This window comes from Orussus abietinus, unplaced genomic scaffold (genome assembly GCF_000612105.2).
Source record: "Orussus abietinus isolate OABI.00-Male unplaced genomic scaffold, Oabi_2.0 scaffold187, whole genome shotgun sequence".
Taxonomy (NCBI): Eukaryota; Metazoa; Arthropoda; class Insecta; order Hymenoptera; family Orussidae; genus Orussus; species Orussus abietinus.
The window spans coordinates 106,387-122,292 of record NW_019394336.1 but is presented as its reverse complement, the minus strand read 5'-3'; the positions used below and the strand labels follow the sequence as shown (position 1 = coordinate 122,292).

The 15,906-nt window shown below is 40.2% G+C and overlaps 1 protein-coding gene across 3 annotated transcripts in view; it reads right to left on the bottom strand.

The window, feature by feature from the left end:
- Positions 1-6,131: 6,131 nt before the first annotated feature.
- Positions 6,132-15,906, bottom strand: part of LOC105703404 (tetraspanin-5) — a 114,303-nt gene continuing 104,528 nt past the window's right edge. The window contains exons 6-9 of one of the 3 annotated variants that reach the window (XM_012431776.2): positions 15,437-15,565; positions 15,295-15,345; positions 10,427-10,543; positions 6,132-9,747 (exon numbers count right to left, since the gene is read on the bottom strand). In XM_012431776.2, coding sequence (XP_012287199.1) covers positions 9,664-9,747; positions 10,427-10,543; positions 15,295-15,345; positions 15,437-15,565 — 381 coding nt within the window. In that variant the 3' untranslated portion in view covers positions 6,132-9,663. Of the gene's footprint in view, positions 9,861-10,426; positions 10,544-15,294; positions 15,364-15,436; positions 15,566-15,906 lie in introns of all 3 variants that reach the window. The other 2 variants (XM_012431777.2, XM_012431775.2) reach the window with 2 other exon arrangements.

The window sequence follows — 15,906 nt, the reverse complement described above, 5'->3', positions numbered from 1 at the left end:
CGTTTATGAAACTTTTCTACGAACTCGGTGTACTAAATTGTTTTAATCTTTACAACATGCATATGGGGGCAATAAGGAAAATCCTGACGTCCATTTATTTCTTATGCAAAATTTGAAAAATGTTATAAGCAAATTAAAAAAAAATTGAAATTTTATGAGTGGCAGGACTTTTTGTCTAGCCTGCGTATTCACATTGTAAAGTTTGAAAACAATCGAGAAATGTTCCATAGACGAGATTTCTTTGACGCCACTTCCACGTTACCTAATGGCACGTTAGGGACTTATGAATGATGCATTTCGCTATTCCTTGTCAAATTAGCGCGATCGGGGATGTTAAATGCGCGGAGGAGTGCACTCGGTGAGGACTTATCAGCTGTAATTCTGCCGCACGATTACTCAGGCTTTATGGAGTCTGTGCATGCAGGTTGCAGAAGCCCTGGTGCATGCAAGATGCGCTTCTCGGATCGCCAAGGGAGCCGCAGCGATCCCGAGTGCATCTTGCGCCTCTTCCCACTTTTATCTGCGCCTTTACTTTTTATACTCTCGACTAGCCAATATAGATGCATTAAGTTATAATTAAAAACTTCGGCAACTATTCGAAGAAGCGTTGGAGATAATTTACGGGTTTTCTACTATCCCGGTTCCCGCTTTGAGCATGCGACGACTATTTTTTAACGAGGAGGCGAGGGAGATCACGAGAACATATTTAGTGTTTTTAACTTCTGAGAAATTTCTTGTTAATCTCGATACAGTCCCATACGGTGTAAGCAAATCAATTGAGGATATTTTGTAATCAAAGCGGCATGTTGAAAATGACTATAGTGCATCTGTTGCCCGCCATAAATTCGGCGACATTTATCCAGAGATTCTGGTTATAAAGTAAGTGTACCAGTGACCGAACACCTAAGACGCCGTTCAGATTCCGGTAAAGATTTAGCATATAAAGACCGATATGAGATACAAATGACTTAACTGATCAAAAAAATTCGGATTTCTAGTTTCCAAAACAAATGCTATGTACATAGAAATGTTGAATAATTTATTATTTATGTCGCAAGAAGTATTCATTACATCCCAGGGGACACTAAGAGACGCAGTTTCCGAACGCCTATGGATCTGAATTTTTCTTCCAGAAGGCAAAAAAACATTTTTAAATAATTCCTTAGCTGTCAGCTCGCTGAGCGATCTATATAATTCGGCACAATTCATCCGATCAATATTACCTCCCATTAAGTCAACGTCTTTTTTACAACTTCTCCTTTTCCGGCAATTCTGCAGTTACTGGCGACCAATGAAGTTCTTATTGATAGAAAACATCCATAAAGTTGGGAGTAAAAGAGATTCACCGGCACTTTCTCTATTTATTGGAGCAAATAACGTTAAGTGCTTCGATTTTTCACCTAAATGATGCCACAAGTTTGTTTTATTTGAGATCTCTCGATATCAAAAGGGAAAGATTGACGGCTTCGAGCGAGTATCTCATAGAATTACCATTAAACTGTACAGTTGTAAATATATCCATAATCCATGTCGATGCTCATATCGAGAGTTTTTATTATGTATATCCTGTCTCTAATTTCCAATCCTCAATCGACATCTGTTATTTTATGATTGCACAGCTGTCACAATGAATTAATGTGCAATGACTCTCCTTTCATAAGAATCGAAGAAAGGTCAGGCCACAGATTATTACCATGCGTTGCTACAACAACTCAATGACAAGTTATTGAAAAAATCGAATCTATTGTGTATATGTGAAGTATATTTGAATACTATACAGAGATGAAACTCGTCAACATGGCTTTGCACTTTTGACTTGACTTTTTGATGCAACAAAAATCTGAAAAAGGAAAAAACTCCAGGGCGTCGAAACGGCTCCATTTCTGTGATTTATTGCTTCAGCCATAGAACGCTTAAAGGGGAACCCTTTCGCACACATTTCCCCATGCTTTTTATCCCGATTCGATGGAGAGTTCTGATTTATCGCTGATAACTTCCCTGGGTCGTATCGTTGTTTGAGCAGGTGGAACCGATCGATAGTGAAATATTGAATTTTAAAATTGTAACAACGTCGCCGAGAAAAATGGACTTCTGGTCCAGTTCTCCGCGCAGTTCCTTTTTAACAAACGCTCATAGTCTGGGAGAAAATTACAAATATTATTTATTAACATTGTCGATGAATCGGAGGATGATATATAGTTCGTAGAGTTCGATATAATGCACAGAATACTAACGTGTGATAAGCAAAGGGGGTGATAGCCCTTCCTCTTCTTACGCCTTGTATATTGGAAGCATGGCGCGATACTCGGAGAGGGTTGAAGTTTAATTACCTTTTGTAAAATAATTGCAATAATTTGAGAAGTTTACGTCAAAGTCTGCTTCCATTTCCGGCAGTGTTTATTGGCAGAGGCATATTTGAAGTTCTCTAAAGGAATCGATCCTGGTGAAAAATCAAATTTTAACCCGACACCGTGGAGGTTCTAGCCTGCCCTGAATATCACTCGTTTAATTAAAGTCATTCTCCAGGCTTATGAGTCGCCGTGACATAAACTTAATTTCTCGGATATTCAGAGCAGAGGACGCGTAACTAAGTGAATCTATCCTCGACGCGGAATATAAAATGCATTGCTCGTGCATTCCGAGAATGAAAGGATAAATTACAAGGCCATGGTGTCCTCTTCTCTCGAACTTTGCCGGTGGAAATTATTCGTTTATCTGGGCGTACTGTTTTTTTTTTTAAGAAAAAAAAGATACGCGTCTCCGATTAAAAACTGGTGAAATGGGGAAAAATCTTTTGTCATTAGGTTTTTGGCACCTCGAAGAATTCTGTAGTCGATCAGAGTAAGGTCGGAGTACACAATGCTGTATATTTGTATTAATTTGGTACATTAATTGGTATATGTCGACATTGACTAATTACGGTTCAGTCAAGACTGGGGGACAGGTAATTGATATATGGAGACGGGCAAACTGAAAATGTCCCCACTATGATTAATCGGTCATTATGATTTATTGAGGCTTGGACAGAAACGGTGCAAGATAAGCCAAAGGTCTAACTAGGAAATACAAATTGGATTAATTATTAATATTGAAATTCAAGAAGTATTGGAAGTTTCTTCTTATTAAAGTTCCCAGAATCAATGTAAGGAGGCTTTTTAGAAAAGAGTATAATTATTCTGTCGATAAGAGGGGAACCGAGAAGGTGTTATCGTGGGAGCTATGTGGGATATAAAAATCAAATTTTGTGGTTTATAGTTTTTTATTTCAGATTTGGAAATTACGAGAAGCTTACTGGCGGTTTCAGACAATTTTTTTTTTATGATAAGAATAATATCATTATGGAAGGAAAACGATACCTGTGGTGCCATCTTCTTGTCGAAAGGCGAAGATAAAACACCAGAATTTAATTTTTACGCTCGAAATTTTGAAACTGTTTTGATAACATCGAATGTGTCATTTAAATAAATAGAGATCGTGATGAAAAATCATTCTTTGTTTCTTTCATCCGGTTTTTTTGTTGTAAGAAGTCAATTTTAATTAAAAGGTTCCAATGCAAACGTTTATCTGCACGCGTCGTGATTTGGAATCGCATTTATTTGTTTACATGGTTGTTGGTGGATATAAATATTAATTTTTCCATAAAAACATTACAATTATCCCTTAATCAGTGTGAGAAACATACACGGTCATATTTACAGTAGTCAATTACAGTGGGTACAATAAAAATGACATACAATTATAGTACAATATTTATAGTTGCATAGAGAGGTAATCATTAATTCCAGCGAGACCTTTCAAGCAAATGATTTGATGGCAGCAGAAAGTTTGAGTATTTTTTCAGACTTGAAGGCGAATCTCAAAGGCAACGAAAGTGTCCTGAAAAGTGCATATACGGATTTTGCAATGTCTGATTATATAGTCGTACGCACTTCCTTTTATTATGAACAAATATATATTTCGTGCTCTTCTGCAATTGAGTTTCTCGTAGAAATGAGATACACCCAGATGAAATGTTACAAATACGAGTAATTCTTATTCAAGTAACTTCAGGTACGAAACGATTATGGATTTGATATTTAAACGAGGATACGTCAATAATTATAAATATCTTCGTTCTACACATTCAAGAAAATAATTTCGCGGAGCACGCGTCTCGTTGCCTATATTTTATAAAACGTATTTCCACCTTTCTCGGACGAGATCATGCGAAATATAATTATGCATTTGTAGTTGAAAAGGCGATGATCAACGTGGCAATATGCAATGAAATAAACAACATTGTTAAATGTTCACTTTACATATAGTCTGTTAACATATAGTTCACGCAGCGCAAAATTATATGGTCAGCCCATGATCATTTTTTTATTAAATTAATAATGGTATCAGGTCTTGGACACAGTAATGGTAATTCTGTAATAATTTTGATAAGGCGGTGAACTGTCATTCCACAACAATGTATTTACACTTGAAGCAGTTCGGTGTCCTCAAAACTTAATAAGAATACTGTAGATTCCTTTGTTAAATCTACAATTGTTACATTTGTCGAGAATTCCTGGAACCTTAGTTTTACGCCTTGTAAAATTGTAATCTTGCAATATGCCAAATAATAATTGTAATATTATACATGTCAAGGCAACTATTGAATTAGAGTTAGAATTTGACCGATTGAGATTATTCTGAGCACATTTCAATGTCAAATATTACAACGATGGAATAATGCAGTATTATTTTGTAATATTTTATTTGAAATTTACAGAATCCTCTTTTTAACGTTTCTAGCAAACTAAACCTAGAGGACAAGCTGAATGAAGATCTTCTATTTGTTTTGTTCTGCTACTATTTTTCTCATTCAAGTTCTTCTCACTTTGTATACGCAAACCACCGGAGAAAAAAGCAGTGTTGTTTTTCATTATAAATTGTTAAAATTAGATAAATTTATGACGAACTGACCAAAGCAACATAGCCTTGTTGATCGAATTGTATCGAAAACGATAATTTTTGTAATTCTGTCCTGACCTATTTATTTTATACAATGTTTGACCGACAAACAATAAGGGCATATTGTTTATCATTCGCGGTTCGTATATATAAAGCTTATATCTATTGTATGGATACTACGCGAATGCTAAAAAGAATTGCTAACAAGTCTGCCAGGGAAATGTACTCCGGACGTTTACGGAATACAAATTGTTTACTACGTATAAAAACAATCAGTAGTATTGCGACAATAGCTATAATTCCCGCGCTGCCAGAATTATGATTAATAAGACGCAGCAATACGAGGAAGCCTTAATTTCAGAAATACTGTCACAATACTGATCTCATATTCTTATCAATAGTATACAAATTGTTTCCGGCAGATTTAGTTATCATCGTTAAGCTGTTATAAAATTACTTCACTTTGGAGTCGCCTTGCACTGCAATGGACTATACGCATGTATTTATCGTGTATATTTTAAACAATCGCCTGATATTAGGTTTATATTTGACATCGACACACTTGTACGGCAGTAGGCAGGGCAGAGAGAAATATATTTGCAATAATTACACAGTCCAAAGTCTCCATATCCGATATCAATTCCCGGAGTCTTTCGAGTCTTTTAAATGGCGTGAAAATGATTTTGATAAATTTACCAATGACTTAGCGACATTAATACGTCTCGTTAATGACGACATCTACAAAGCAGTAGATACCAATCGAAATGCGTGTATGATCGCTTAAATTTTGTCAAGACTATAATACCACCATTTTCTTGGCATACAAATCTTTGTATAGATTGAGTCGAGAATTTGTACAGATTGCGAAAAGTCTGACGGAAAGTGAACATTGTACAGACTTTTCATGTCACGAATCCTGGTGAAATGCTACGGCCAATTCTGATACCATCAATCTTGAATTCCATTCTCTTTGGCACAGTAATTTCTTACCTTGCTTATATATATAAATATAAGCAATAATTCCTTATGCAAAGTTACCGAATAATTGCGCATCACATCGCGACCGAATGTCAGAAAATTAAGCGACTCGAATATGTCTTCACTCTTTGCAGATACTGAGATTACTGTCAATGGAACCATTATTAATCAATAGTTATGATACATCCTTACCTGTTTCTAGTTTATGTATATTGGTCAAGCACTCAATTTCACATCTTTTTTACACGTGGATGTACAATATTTACAAGACTTTAAGAACAATTCATTAATACCACAGGTATTGTTGAGTGCAACGCAAGACTATTCGATTTCGGGTCTTCGCAATAAATTCGATAAACATCAACGCAAAGCTCGAAAAACGTAAGCTGAGAATACTAAAACCCAAAGTTCTAGAAGTCTAAGAAAATAAATCCTGAAAATAAAAGTAAGGCGACTAAATAAAAAGGCGGCAAATAAGTTTTAAAAAAGAATCCATTCCTGTTTCCAAATGTTTTTACAAATTCCGCGCTACTATTTAATCGGTCTGATACGACGTAATAACTATTGTAGGTGAAGTCTGATAAGATGCGCTAACGAATCAGCGGAACATAAGAAATAATTAAGAATAACGAACCGAAGTGATTACACGATTGGTAATAAATTTTTCAGGTCGTTTCAACGTAAGCTCCGAGTCACACCCTGTAAAATATACAAAACGTAACCGTAATGTTATAAGTCCGAAACAACACTTGAACAACAACAGAAAAAATCACTCGTGGATGGTCCTAGCTATAAGCTATTAACAATTACACTTGTACGATAAGAAATGCAATAATATATAGCACTAAGGGAAGGTGGACTTCACTGACGGTGCAAAATGAGTTAACTTTTTAAGTCACCCCGATGACTTACTAAACAACGCATGTTATTAATAAAGTAAACTCATTTTCTGGCCACATGATCCGCATATTCATATCCGAGGTGCGATCGCGAATATCGGACCAGGTCGGCATAGCAACGTGACAATGCAAAAGGTAACGGAATGGCAAAAAATTAATAATAATTCAGGTTTAGCAAATCGCTGAAGGGCTCGCCGAGAGGAATTGATAAACATAATAATTAATAATAATGGATTTCCGAATAATTCCCCATGATCGATTGCATTTAGCAGGATGGTCGCATCGAAAATTGGGAATGTTCATAATAATCTGTACTGTTATTGCGAGCTATTTAGCAAGAGGTTTCCGTGAGAGCAACTCAGGATAACATTGTTGCCTTCTAACGTTCCATTCCGAATATTTAAGCTTAATGATTAATTAAAACAAATAGGTAAGATACATCTTACAGTGCAGCACTGCAATTGATCGACTATCGCTTACAGGATCTCCCCGCGATTTACAATGTAGCACAGCCTTTGCTAAACCCATTTTACGCGATTACATATCTAACGAGCAACATATCGTGGCGGCACTATTACACTGCTTTATTATTACGGCAACTTATGACTAATTAACATCGCGAATCGACGACATAAAATCGTGGCGGCACCGAGGCCTTACAGCGACAGATGACTCGGACGAATAATTATTACAAGCAAGGATTGCAGTATAAAAAAAGAAAAACCATTAATTTCGAGTGAGCTTTTCGGTGTTCAAGAGGAGTACATTAAGATCGGTGTTGAAATTACAATTATATCGACCGATATTCGGACCATATCCAATTGTCTTATCAATTATGAATTTCACTAAATTAGATAATAAACTCAAAAATTATATATAATTTTACTCCGTCAGTCGACGTGCAGCATGTCACAAATGAAATGAATTCCAGACGTGGAACTTAATTCCTGCGGCGGAATATACCTATAAATTATACTGCAATTAAATTAACTCATTCTCTTCGCGCATTCATGAGAGGTCTTACATTGGTGCATAAGTGGATTATTATTTTTTTTTTCTTTTCCTCTCTCGATGTAAACCGTCTTCATTCGTAATGTGCCAGTGTTGAGAAAATCTGACTATTAATTAGGTAAATGAATTTCCTATTTTTATCAAGAAGGATGCACTTTGGATGCAAGGAGGAATGTCATTGTCATCGGACAAGATTCGTCCATGCTCGCCTCTTTCGAGTCACTTTAAATCCGCCGTTTTGTAGAAAATATTTCGAGTTTCGTCTCGCTTTAGTGCTTCCAATGCGTTCGGGAATGTTTCACGGTACGATTCTGCACGATTGCACCTCGAAGACCGGCCTTCGCCGATGCATCGAAACTGCAAAGTGCAGGGACGAGATGCACCTACTCGTGAACACGGATCCTCGCGTCCGGATTATCATTACATTACAACGTTAGTCACGTATCTCGTTACAAACTTGGTATCCACGGACGATTTGTTCCGTACGTGAACCTTTCCCCTATCACTATATGGTATACCGTTCGGGAGCGGCTCGTTAAAAAATAGATAATAATAGAATTAATATCACGTTTAGCCCATCGCGCTCATCTTGCGGGAAATTCCTCGAAAATCTGCGACGCTGGACGTCGCGAGAAATCGACGGATTTCCATAAGAGACGTGTCACCTCTCCGGAGACTTTCGGGAACTTCGAAGTATCTCGGAAAACTTTACCTACATTCCATTTCCATGAATTCCGACACTCGCGGGAATTTCCGTCATCGCTGGAACTTCGCTCGGAAAATATTAAATAATATTTTCCGCGTCATTTAGGGAATTTCTTGAGTAACGAAATGGTAACGATGTTCTGTACGTTGAAGTACCAATTTAATGTACAGGTAGATTACCTCAGGAAAAATGTATAAAGTCGATATATCAAGTTTGAAATAAAAATTTCCCAGGAGGGAGCGAGCTCGGGCGTTTTCTGGCTGCGGTTTTCTCACGTTTTCCGGCAAATTGACAACGGGGAGCCCGTTTGAAATACTGGCCGGAGGTTTCCGAGGTTTCCGGGGAAGTGACAGGTCTACTCTGGTGCAACAACAATACCTTTGTGCTGGCGCGACACGATCCTGATCGAGTCGCGGATCGCGCGTTCCCTTGGGAAATCGGCCGGCGATCGTTCCTGGCAGCAAAAATAAGAGAATCGACCCAACCGATCGATCCACACATCGGCGGAAAACGCACGATTCCGTTAACGGAATAGTATTAGGTTTCACCCAGTTTTTGAATGAATTGGCCTTAAACATCCTCGACTTTCGGCGCGATTTATCCTTGCGGCAAAGATGGCCGAATCCTTGCCGCGCCCCCACGACCCCACGTCGATTGGATTCGATGTCACTACGATTTAATCTCTCCTCTGAAGGCACGACTTCCATTTGTTCGCGATAGAAGAATAAGAGCAAATCTCTGCGACGAGGAAGGCCGATTTTTATCGTTCCGAACCGCGAGAAAAAGAGATGTCCCTTCCAAGCGAGGGTCTTATCAGTTATGGAATAATTTTTTTCAACCAGTCCCGTTTCATAATTCGGGAATTAAAAAATGCACGCCGTTTCTTTAAACTCTGAGCAACGCGAAGGTAATTTTACGACTGGCTCGTTAATTTAGAAAATGTGGTTAAATAAATGATTTGGCCACTCCTCGCGCCGAGATATTGCGTTTCCATCGTAGGGCGAACCTCGCGGAGGTGGGATGCGGAAAATATTGCGTCTTCGGGGTTTCCGAAACTACGCGATTATTTTCTAGCGATTCTTCATTCGGCGGAGTCGATGTCCCGACGGATATTTAATCGAAGAATCCGCATTATGCCTCGCCGTTCCCATTTTCTCCGCGGAAGCCGATGCCGGAGGCGACGATCTCATTTCCATTGGCGTGGTCGATCAGCATCTGTGCAAAATGAGATGCTAAACTGCCGTGGGGGCTCTGGATTGTCAATGCCATTTCGCCTTTTGCGCGAATATATCCGCCCGCAGGTTTTGAGCGAAGCAGATGCCTAGAATCTGGAATTGGAAGAGAAAAGTCATTGCGCGCGGTGGAACTACGAATTTCGGCAATTGCACATCCGATACGGGGATCTACCGACGATTATCGACCTCTACACATCGATGAAATACGTAAAAAGCTGGCAGGCTGGATAACGGAAGGAAGAAAATTAACATCCACGCATAACGATATCGAACTCGTGCTAAGGTCGATACTGCATCTACGAGGCGACATATGTGCATGCTGTACTCGGCGGCCCGACATGAATTATGGATAAAATTTAAATCAAAATCAAAACGAAAGGGAGTTCTGCACTTACGGCAGTTTCACATATATCAGCTGCGTGCACCCGAAACTTTCGTGGGGGGAGTTTCCCTTCGCTTTATATTTACTTTTTCTATTTTTAATCCGAAATTCGTTTTCAACTACCCCCCTGGGCGTGAAAATTCGCATTTCTATTTAAATGTGGCTTTCGGACGTGGGGTGGAATCCGACGTGTGGACCTCTCAGAAATGCATTACACCTCTCGGGAGGGAATGCACATTCCTCGTTAACGCTGCGTAATGTACGTCGCAAGGTATACCTGAGAAAATGCTGTTATCACCGCACCAATGGCTATTGGTAGTAAATTCCGTTCCATCCACTCCTCCCCTGCCTGAACGCATCCCTTCTCGTATATTACTTTGGCGACATCGAAATTCTGAAAGCAAACATAATCGACCACTGCGTACCGACTGCCATTGGACAAAATGTTTCTAGTTCGGATGAATTAGAGATGATGTTAGTTCGGGTGCGGCGACCGTGTCAACGTTGGGCTGCAAGAAGAAGGGGCTCACTTTTTTAGAAATTTTAGGGATGCAAGAATTTAAGCCAGCGGGTTCATTATTTTTCGAGTTAAAGGATAACGTCTAACAACGATGATGGATTTCTAACTACGGCTTAATTTTAATAAGGGTCCTTTTATTTCTTTTTTTTTTTCTGTTCGACAAACTAGGCTAGTTTTGTCAGAGGATCGTTTTCGTGTAAGGAAGTAATCGAATGCCGTGGATCGTGGGCGCGGTTAATCACTCGTTTTTAATCCCGAGGCTAAAGTGCCATTGCAATCTCAGATGTCGCATTTTTCAGCTCCAAGATACGATGATTAATGTCTCCGATAATGGGAGAGGAAAGAACTGGGGCCATTGGATCGCGTGTCAGCTCCGTATAAATGCGCCACGTAGAAAATCCGCGGTTTCTGAGCATTGACCTCCGTTTAACTGCGTGCGGTCTGGGGTTTTCATTAGAATTCACATCACGTAACTAGAGCTTCTGCAGAAAGCTCAAAAGTCTCGCCATTTTTGCCCGAGTGCGATTTATTGATCGGCCCTTCGAAAGAGCGAAGACGGAAAAAGCATGGGAAATTTATACGGGGTGGTAATTCCAAATCAGTCATTCAGACCGAATGAAACAACGTCGCGATAACACGACAACGAACAACTGGCGACATTAATTCAAATCCAATGCACATGCATCTAGGACTGCATTAAAGTGAAACCAATCAAAGGCGAGGAAAAAAAGAAATCGACGAGACATGCTGTGATAAAAATTATTGTACAATAGCGAACATTGCAGGACTCTAAATGGGACTTCCAACTTGTTCATCATTAATTTCGGGGGATAATTGTCGAAATTCAATTCACCAATTCGTACGATGGTTCACGGAAACCGATATTAATGCGAAATACGTCGGCATATTATCGGAAAATTGAAATCGATACGGGGCTTTATTTGGTATCGAGATATTAATTTTTTTTTTTTAAGACGTGACATTTTTCGTGTATAAAACAGGAGCAAATTCCTTAATCATCTCGTTTCCTGGGCCCTGATTCTTAAGTCCATACAATCAACTTTCGTATGCGAAATTGATAGTTTCGTACAACATCTTCAAATGTTGTCCAATGACGCGACTTTGCAAGAATACAAAATTTTTTATGCGAATCTATTCGTATGCGAAAAAAATCCGAATGAACTCGAGAATCGGGTCCCTGGGGCTTTGTCATTTCGATTAGCTCGTAATGTCAGATCGTCATTGTCTGTTTTATCATTTCTGTGGTAATATCGGAAAAGCGAACTCGTTAGCAATTGGCAAGGAACTTGGCGAGATTTGAGGGTGATCCGTGAAAAGGCACCCCGGGCGTTTTCCCGCCCCAAGGGACGATCTAACGCGAATCCCGTGTACCGATGAAAAAGTTGGAAAGTTCCTCCGAAGGTGGGGACTTGCCCTGAAGTACCTGAAGAACCATAGTGCTAACAACGGCGCCCGCCACGGGCACCAGGTTCAATTCTAGCCACTCCTCGCCTGCCCGAAGGCAGCCTCTTTCGAAAATGCTCCTCTCCCCGGGCTGCATTCCAACAATCGGCAGAAACAGTCAACGTTATTACTTTCTTTACCTGACAACGTTGATAGAACACCTCATTTGCTATGCGAAAGAATAGGGCAGCCACTCAACACTCCGCTGACCCGGGCGCAACAGTTGTGCAGTTGCAACGCACTTTAATAGGGACTTAAATAACAAAATCGTCCGTCAATAGACATAGGATGTAGGAAGGTAAATCGTGGGCCGAGTAAATAGGAAATTGCAGATTTTAACATGGGGAAACATAATTTATGGGAAGCGGCGAAGCCTTCATGGGGTGGAAAGCGAGAGTTTGATTTCGGGGAGAGCCACCGATGCAACACAGTTTTCGTCTTTAGAGGGTTCTTTAGGGTTTACATATTTTATTTCGAAGTGGGAACGGACTTAAGGTCTGTGGTAAATTAATGTAAAAAGGTAGAGGGACACCAATTATTAATCGAGGCTTCGTATTAAAGTGTCGGTGTTGGGAACACTGAGTAATGCCGTCTCCATTAGAGGGACGCAGTTAACGCTCTTCGAGGCTTTTTAACGGCAAACTTGGGTTTCTGGGGTATATTGTAGAGATGGATGGAAAGTCGATCGCACGATTGGAAGTTGATAAATAATTAGAGGCCCGAAGTAACCGGCGGAGTATCGACAGGGGTTGATAGAGTGCTCAGTGACTAAGGAGAGGCTTATTCCGGGTGGCTCCGACCGCAGTCAATAAATAAGGGCACAAAGCATGCAAATTGCAAAATCGCCCCCTCCCCGGGATTCCTCGGCTAAGTTACTCGAGCCTATTCGGCGGGATTACGTCCCAGGTTGTGCATTAAATAAAATTAAGTCCCTCCGCGAAGCCCATTACACCTCGCTTTCATGTCGGAGCAGACGTTCGTCTTATTCCCTTTACATCCCTAACGCAATTACGCTCGGTTTTGCCCACGGGCTACGAAGTCGGAACTATCCGCGAGGGAAAAGGCAGCTTCTTCCGGAAATTTCCGCAAACCTTGCGAAATCGACTTGTCCGATGTAATCCGCGCCTGATCCGTTTCCGGCATCGCAAAAAGGGACCCGCGAGGTAGAGACGCGCTTCCGGATCTCGAAACTCGTTGCGCGAATTAACGCTTTTGGAAAAGCAGTTTAGACAGCACTTTCCCTTCCCCTTTTCGAGTCTAGGAAGAGATCTTTGGACGAAGTGCCCCTAACCACCCTGTCCGAAGTTAATATTACGCAAGCGGTGGAAACTCGAGGATTTCTTTCCCTTTTAATCAGCGGAAGGAAATAACTGAGAGAATTCCCTTCCCGCCGTTAAATTGATCTAATTTATTTGCAGGAAACAAGTCCTCTCGGTTAAAACCACCGCATTTACTGTTCAAGTAGGTGTTCCTCTCGTTTCTTTTTACTCCCCGGGTAATTACGCTCTTACTTGCATCCGTGGGCCGTGGAAGGCGAAGGGCAGGAAAAAGGGCGATAAAGTAAATGCGCCGGTGATTTATGAAAACTTATTCGCAGTAAAGTCGAGTGGCACTATCCAATAGCGATGCCACTTCAAAATCCCCGGTTTATCGAAATAACAAACGCGACTGCAATTGAATTAAATTAAATTAAATTAAATTAAATTAAACTAAATTAAATTAATACAAGCCCTTGTTTAACACATTCAGTAACAGGCTGCTCGACTAATGCAACCTGCCGATTGATATTAAATTTATGGCCGAATGTTCCTCATTTTGGTGCACCTGGGAGGCTAAGTAATTATGTTGCACCGGTGTTCGGGGAGGAGTTTTTATTCTCGAGTTCATTCATTGTCTTTATATGCGTCGATTCCCTCGAAGTATACTACCAACCTCTTCGGCCTCTTAATGAAGTACTTATACCCCAGGGACGTAAAGAGCGCCATAAACCTGACCTATTAGAATTTGCGAGCAGTAGATAGGGCTCGAATTCTTAACTTCTAACTGTCGGGGAGATAGAGGGTAGCTTTGGTAGAATTTAGAGGCCGGTCTGTATCAGCTAAATTGGTATGCAAGTGAGTCTTATCGCCGGCCTCTTCTGACACAATAATACCTCGTAATTGCGGGTCCTCGAGCAAGAGTAACGTTTCATGCCCCTCGCGGAAATAAGTGCCGATGGAAAGTGCCTCTTAGCGAGGAGGAATTTTCTGCAGATCCAGAACTCCGTCAAAGGCGGAAACGTGTCGCGAAATTGAATCATTAGGTGAATCGCAGAGCCGATGGAGCTGTAATTAGTAGATTTCTTGTCGGAAGTCTCACCTGGATATCCGCGACAGGTAATTTAATATTCATACCACTAAATCAGAAATAAACCCCCATCTAGATCCTCCTGGTCTCGAATTAGCTATCGAAGTTCCTTGTCTCAGTTCGTATCGATACAAATTCTTAATCTTTTGGAATTGAGTTCCTTGACCTTCGAAATAAGAGTGATTCTTAGTTACTAGGTAAATTCGAGATCCATATGCTTGGCGTTTCGCAGAGATATGAAATATTGATTGCTTTTCAATTTCCATGTCAAATTAGTAATCCGTCAATTTAGGGTAACAGATCCACGACTTTGATGTAGAATTTATTGGATCGCGGTACATCGTACTTGGTATTTCCCAGAAGGGAGAAGGGCTTTTCAATTTCGCAATTTTGCACTCGCGATTGCTTATCTCAATGCATGCAATCCCGTGTGGTGCAGCACACGGGTGAAAATTGCAAATGGGACCAATTAAACGCGGAGGTATGCAACGTTAAGAGGAGCAAAAAGAAACTCGCTGAAACGCAACTTGGATATATCGATATTAAATTACTGGCGCAAAACGAGAAAGAAATTATTATTGCGCTTTGAATGTCGTTTGCTTGGGAAAATGTTGCTGCATTTACCAGACATGGAATAGCACACGAAATGACAGGACTATAAAAATGGCTGATACTTGAGCTTTTGTACAGAATTTTCGTTGATTTGTATATATTGATTTTTAGAGGTTTAGGTCACCACTCTAAAGATGAGAACTGCGGAATGTTAGTTGATTTGTTAAGAGGCAGAAATTTGTTGCACATGACTAATGACTTACGTAGCCAGGTTTTCTGACGTCATACCCGCACTGCTTGTTCTTGATGATCTCCTGGAACCCACGAGAAAGCTATTTACATCGTTTTGTCTATGCACAAGTCACATTGGTTAATAAATAATTGATCTTTGTCATGATGGCTTACATTAGGTTTTCTCTTGCAGCAACTAAACGGGACCCCGCAAGCTTCCCTGGAGCCAATTTCACTGGAGGAACAATTGAAGTAATTATTACGGTCCCAGTCTTTCGGGCCCTCGATACCGCAGCACTGCAACTGCAAATGCATTTACAAAGTTTTAGTACCGTGGGTAATTATTTTCTACCAGTTAAAAGGATTGGCTAAAAAGTAATTTAATGTATTTGCTGGTCACATCAAACGGAAGTCGCTTCGACGTAAACTGGTCTATGACTTTGAATAAATTTCAAGAGTAATTGCGATTACTGAAAATATTAGTAATTAGACATTCTCTGCGATTCCGACGCGTGATGTAAGGTGTAGGAGAAATGAATGTCGTCCCGAGTATAAAGAAGAAGGTTCTAGGGAAATTTTCTCATTTCTTCCGTGACTTCTCCGCCTTTGAAGAAAGCCAAAGGAAGGAGGCCTCACCGAAAAGT